We start from the raw sequence: 6,987 nt of genomic DNA on the forward strand, positions 1-6,987 counted from the left end.
ACTGTCAACATATGGTCCTCTTTCTCTTTGTAATGGCCTATAAGCTCCCCCTGGCAATCTTGTTTTATATTTTATTTTTGTTTTTATTGTGTATGCTCTTGACCACTCACATGTGATTTGTGACATGTGACTTTTTTTGCAATTAAAAAAAAAAAAAAAGATTTATCCCATTAGTTTGTTATATTATTATATTATTATTATATTTGGACAAGAGGGCGGAGCTGGGGAGGCCAGTGTTGTGTAATGTTATGTTTCAGCTGCGCTAAACCCTAATAAGGACAACTCGCTGATTTTAAACTAACTGCATCCAGCAGAGTTTTGCCGGTGGGTAAACTGGGACCTCTGGGTAGCCTACTGGCGCCATCCATCTGCATGTACGGCCGTACACAGACAATCTGCAATTTTTACTTTAAGTTACCAGCTAACACTAGCTAGCCTTGGTTTGGCAAGGTGCTACTGAACCCTGAACAAGACATTTTTAGGCGACCAAAATGCCCAGGCCAGAGCCATAGACAGTATATAAGAAGGCCAGAGCTTATCACTCTGTGTAAGGCTATTTAATGTACCCCTGACGCTTTCCTGATTGACAGGTCGGCGTGTAGCCACGCCCTAAATCATGCCGTGCTTTGTCCATTTTAAAATATATTAATTTTCAAAATGATTATGCTGTATTGAAAAAGACTTGTAACTAGTGATTGAGACAAACTAGCTAGGAAAATGTTTACTAATGTATTAAATCAAGTGAGAAGTAGGGTCATTTTCTCATAGATTTATGCGTAATCCGACTTCTTTTTGGAGCCAGTGGAGTTCATAGACAGTAAAATAGTGGTGGACTTGCCCCCTGCTGGAAATTTGAGTGCAGGGAATGGTCCATATAAACAAAACACCCTCTTAAAATTAGCCTACTGTATTGGATGAGTCAGTTATATTACTATTTGAGCCAAAACTGGTAAAGATGCAGATGGGAAACTAGAATGACTGGCGTGAAACAGATTTAACACATCCTCACTTTTGCATTCCTTATTATGGCTGCCAAATCCCAATATCTTTTCTGTCACCATGCATCTGGGAGTTTGATTCGGTGATGCCAAAACTACATAGTAAACATTTTCCATATACAAGGGTAAGCAAAATCAAAAACACAAAAACATCAGGGTTGCCAAGTCAGTAAAAGTACCATAATCTTAATGAAGTCTTTGCCACCGGTTGACAGTGAGAGCAAATGCATTACAGGAACCTGCTGTCATACAAGCTAAAACCTGTCCGTAAGAACAGGATGATTACCGTTATGTGTGTACGAATGCTAAACAACAATCATAAATGCATACACATACATGCAATCTTACAAAAAACCAATGAGCCTGTATGGCAGCCAGGCAATGACTGATTTACTCCTCCAGCCATCCCCCAAGTCAGTGTGCAGGATCCATTGGACACAAAGACATTGATCAAGAAAATAGGCAAGTGTGGCAAAAGTCTAGCCTGACTTCTAGGCTAGCAAAGGTCACCAATAAGGGGGAATTTAAAGGGAAAAAAATGACACCACCTAGGGAATTGCACCCTAGGAAATACTATGTGAACATTGATTAATTGAAACTGGAGAGAAAGGCACACAGGTCCGTTACTGATGAGGCAGAGGCATGTTTCAAAGTATATCAAATGTTTTTATTTCCAATGACAAATCAAAATAGGCAGAGGCTTAAACTGCTGAAAGGGTTAAACAAACTTCCTAAAATGGTGGGGTGGATATAATTGTGATTTATTGCAATACTGTTAGATAGCAATCTTTAAAATAATGTTTAAGAATTAAGCCCAAAATAACCCATAAACTAACCAACTAGATGCCACTTGTGGAGAGGCAGACTACACTGAGGAGTGTTCAGGTGTGCCACCACTACTCACCTCAAGTGCAACACAGCAAGTCACAGCAATCCTCACAGCAAAACGGTGCAGTCTATATCCTGTCCCTGTGCAATTACTCACAAAACAGTGAAGGAACCTCACCACGGATGCCTAGCCTCCAAACAAGATGGCAACCTGCTCTGAAATAAATAAACTAAATACAAAAATAATCAAAACAAATATACAGTAACCCACTTAGTTAAAGAAAACTCACAAAAAGCCAATTTAGGGGCAGTACAATAAAAGGCTAATTAAACCTGAACTAAATGAACAAGCTAAAAGACAAAAAAATAAGAACCGAAGGGCAAAACAATACACAATTAGGGCAAAACAGAACTAAACCAAACATCGAAACTAAGAAATGGACAAAACACCATAAGGGCAAAACAGCAGTAATTAAAAGGAAAGAGGAACCTGGAAAGGAGGGGAAAAGTACAATTAACCAGGTTCAACTTCACCCTATTAAAATGCCATTAAAAAATGTTAACTTACTCACCACCACTAAGATGGGACATTAAAGGGAACAAAATCACCTTCCCAGGGCAGGAGGGGCAACAAGAGTCTCCTGGTAGCACTTTAAACAAAAAGGTCATCAACTACCAACGGTTTAACTTGGAAATACGTGGAATTTGACATAGAAATGTGCCTTCCATATACCTGAGGGAAACAAACACTAGCCTACAGCCACAGCAGGGACATATCTGGAAGCAGAGAGAGGACAAAGGAGCACAGGTGACACCTAGCCCTGATTAAGGGGTTGGCCATGGGAGGGGTCAGGCCAAGGCTGCATTCAGGTCCACACAGTGAAGTCTTCACCACTACACAAGCGTCAATAGAAGCACATGCCTTACTATTATAACTAACCTTATTTTAGGTGAAATTAACAATCCTCCAAAAATGTTGCCTGGTTCTAGCCACAACATAAGAGTTTAGATATACAACTGGGACCCTCAGGTTGTCATACACTTTTAAAAATCAATCAATAGCTCAAATATGCTGATGCATAGAGATTTCTACTGTTCGCTTTTAAACTCCCTTCCCATGAGGAGAGGGCTAATAATACCAAAGTGGGAGATGTCCAGCTTTGAGCAGAGGACTGGGGTAACCTGCCTTCAAGGTAAGAGCCTGCCCCTCCCTGCTGTCCTCTCCTTTCACCTCCTCCTCCACCTCCTCCATTTCCATGTGTGGCCTTCTTAATCCAAACCATCATGATGCATTAACTGCTTTAGGATTAGTGTGCTTAACACATCTGAGTTGAGATTATTCTTACAGTACACCGCCGTCTTTCCATTCTTCATTTTTGTATGTTTTATTTTTTATTTTTACCTAAATGGTAAATCACTGTTTGTAAATCAGGTGGACAGCTGCACTGAATCTGCAGAGGCTGCCTGTGACATTTAGTCCCAGCTGGTGAACTGTACCATTAAAACCCTGGGGCTGATTTCCACAGCACGGCCCAGCTTCATGCAATGTGTCTCAGTTAAGAGACTGTCTGTGCTTTATAAGAACATCTCAACACTTTTACTGCTGCCCTGTTTGTTATAACAAAGAGCTGAATTAGTCACAATATGTCCCGCCAGTTGAAGAATAATCTACCTCACAACGAGTAACTGTACAGTGATTTTAGTTTGGTAAAAATATCCCTAATGTAGCGACTTCTTTGCAACCTCCATAAGCCGCCGAGAGGCTGAGTCAGGGAACAATCACCTGTACGACGCGCTGTTTGAATAATTCAGATCCACTCCGTGATATGCTTTCAAAGATTTATTGTTCATTTGAAAGTTGGAAAAAACATTAAGAAACAAAATCCAGTTGCCTGAAAAATACTGCATAAAGGTGAACGTGGATGTGGTGAAACTTGCGATGAAACTGCGATAAAACTTGCGGTCAACAGAAAATGCAAAAACCCAAACTCACCCCCTCTATAGCCTCAGCCATGCAGGTGCACAGGTGCATAAATAGACTGATTATTGTCAGACCAACCCCCATGACAGCCTACATTACATAATAGGTGAAAACTATAAACCATAAACAAACATAATATACATGGCTCCTATACCTAATGTTTGCACTTTTTGCAAAAAATACTGCACATTTATTTGGTATTAGGAGTTTTGGTTTAATCAGCATTGTTGTTCCTCCTTATGCCCACTTTGTGTCTGCACTGACAGCTCCAAGTCCCTGTCCCCTATCAAGATTGATCTTACGCCAGTGGACGACCCGTCCCTGAAGGTGCAACACCATGAAGTTACTGAAGATGAGCAGCTGTCCTCATGTCCAGCAGGTCAATGTACTATTTTGGGAATTTTCTTGTTTTGGTTTTATTAGTCAGCACAGTAGAGAGTGGAGCAGAAATGATAAGAGATGGAAAGGGCAAATGATGTGCAAGTACAAATACATGATCAGTGTATCATATTCCTAGGCCACCAGGATGCTCCATGTTGCTTTACTTTGTGACTATCTTACAGATCGATATAGATGATAGATATTTTAGTGTACTTTGTACTTTGGCCGACTGAACGTAATCACCATCCCAAGAACCATGCTGATTATTTGTCTTTTCTTTTAAAAGGATCTGTTCCCATTCAGAAGTTCTGACTTCTCTTTCTGTCCTCGGGTATCCTGTGTGTTGCAGACCAGTGCCATTGACTCAGGGAGCTGGCGTTGAGCTACTATCTCCTGAGTGATGAGCTCCTGCTTGCCCTCTCCTCTGAAAAACACATACACTTAGAGCACCTACGCATTGCAGACACACTTTCACACCATCAAAAGAACCAGCTGGGAGGCTTTGGTCCGACACTCACCCAAGGTCAACATCGTCATGTATTTCTTCCTTATATGAGGAGTTTGAGCCCTTCTTCTGCCAGGAGACTCCTGTCACCTACCTGTACTTTGGCTGGGCAGTTACTAAAGAGATGCTGGGCCGTATTGGACTGAACTGCCCTTGGCCTTCAGCCCCTGGATGACCGCTGCAAAAGCTTGACTGCTATCAGGGTAAGCGAGTGTGAAGTGACCTGCATTGGCTTTATGGAATTTGTTAAGATGTGCAATCATGGAGGATATGTTGATCCCAGACAGCAGCAACAACATGGAGCAGATTTACAGTGAGATGTCCATGCACCTGGGTAGCATGTGGTTCCCTGATATGATGCCCACCTGGTAGGCTGAGATGAAGCCAGAGTGGAGGGCTGCAGTGTGATGTGCTCTTTTTGGACAGTAAGTAAGCGAGAGACAGTTTCCCTGTCATCAGTGTTCTTGGCCAGCTTACTAGAAGGTGGGTAACTTCTAAAGCTGTCACTTTTTACCTAAATTTGATGTAAGACTGAAAATGTTTTCTCACTTAAAACATTGGCAGATTGATTTCTGTCTGGCTATCTTGTGAGCACCCAGCTTTCTCTCTATGCATTGATATTGTGATGTGAAATCTTTGATGTAGTAGGTTCCTTCCATCTGTGAAAGACAGTCTGAATTTACCGTCACTCATTGCAACCTTTCAACCATTGTGTGTAAAGGATGTGGATCTGCCATCTGCTGGTTGCTTATTTTAAAAGCATCACACTTCATCATTTATTCTGAACAGCATCTCCCACAATATCATCGGTGTATGTTGTTCAGTGAATTCCAAGTTTTATTTTGTGGTGAATTGTTGTTCTTTATCTTATTGCTATCCCTCTTCCCAGGATACAGCTTGAGAGGCAGAGACCCCGTCTGGAGTCGGGGCATCCTGTCACTAGCACTAACAATAGTGGTACTAATGCAGTACAGGAGAGAACAAGAGTTTACAGTTGAGTCAGAGAGAGTTGCACCTTCATGTAAAACACAATGGGTATTTTGTATTCTTGTCTATTTATGTGTGTGTCAGTGGAGACTTTAATATTTCATTAATGTTTTAAGTTGGTTATTTTGGGACATCCCTGTTGATCTAGGAGCACTGATTAAAACCGATGAAGGTTTCCACACCGGATTTCTTTACCATGTTAAAAATAGAGGCCTCTGTGCCAAACATCTGGTTGTTAGAGTTTCATTTTTTACCATGATATCTTTTTTGTTTTACCACATGGTACACATTTGTTTTGTGCAAAATATTTCTGGTGCATTAAACACAATAGTATTCAGTGTCATACTGTAACACATGTAAAGCTCTGCCTTGTATTTGTTAATTTGTCATATATCACATATGTTTGTATGTATGTGTAGCAGTGACAGGGTTGCTCAGGTCTGGAAGAAATCTGCTTCATTGTAACTGCTATATGCTGTATTTAAATCTCAATAAAAATATGTTTAATTAATTTAAATACTGCATGTTCTTGTGGCTGTAATACCATCAAGCCTCATCTGTTTTTCTGACTTTGTCCCTTTTGACCTTTCTGCAGCTTTTACTTTTTAACACTAGAGAGCAGCAATGATCTAACTGGAGGCAGTGGGACCTTACATAAGCAGAGCTGCTACTGTATAATGAAGTATGCCAATGATAACTCAGCCATTTTTACAAGTGGATTCGGCTTGTGCACTCTCCATTTCCATAAAAAAGCATCAGACTTTGTAGCTTAGAAGCGTTTTCTTCTGATTCTTCTGAATTTACCTTTTGGCGTGTTTGATCTAGATGCTGCATCTGAAATAACATGACACACACACACACACACACACACACACACACACACACACACACACTTGGCATAAACTAAATTAGATTGTTCTTACGTGTGTTCACAGAAAATTTGACAGACAAAAACACATAACTATCACAGGCCCAGCCTATAAACATATTCATTTGTCTTTAAAGGCAAATTACTGTAAATGGAAAATCTGTAAACAACACACGTGTGTTTGCCTAAGTGACAGGATGCATTATGACTGTTTAGGATATCTAGGTGAGAGGAATATATTAAACCAGCTAAGCATTTTGTTCTGGAAAAGTGCCACGTTTTGGAGGGGTGGGTGGCATGACTAATTGGGTTACCACTGTGCTCTGAAAACCCATCAGGAAAGTAACAGGCTTATGTGTTCACTATGGCAGCTTGTTATGAGGAGAGTAAGGAGAAGAGGGCCTACATACATTTTGTCACTCATCACCCCAATCGATGA

At 40.7% G+C, this 6,987-nt stretch overlaps 1 protein-coding gene across 1 annotated transcript; it reads left to right on the forward strand.

Moving 5' to 3' along the window:
* The first annotated feature begins 2,976 nt into the window (after positions 1-2,976).
* On the forward strand, positions 2,977-6,153 carry fbxl3l (F-box and leucine-rich repeat protein 3, like). The gene is given in 9 exon segments (XM_036002195.1): positions 2,977-3,003; positions 3,259-3,381; positions 4,030-4,136; positions 4,138-4,184; positions 4,514-4,646; positions 4,648-4,735; positions 4,737-4,846; positions 4,848-4,949; positions 4,951-6,153. Coding segments are annotated over 9 exon segments (852 nt in total). The 3' UTR covers positions 5,066-6,153.
* The last annotated feature ends 834 nt before the right edge of the window (positions 6,154-6,987 follow it).

The sequence above is a fragment of the Sander lucioperca genome, chromosome 1 (assembly GCF_008315115.2).
Source record: "Sander lucioperca isolate FBNREF2018 chromosome 1, SLUC_FBN_1.2, whole genome shotgun sequence".
In the NCBI taxonomy this organism is placed as follows: Eukaryota; Metazoa; Chordata; class Actinopteri; order Perciformes; family Percidae; genus Sander; species Sander lucioperca.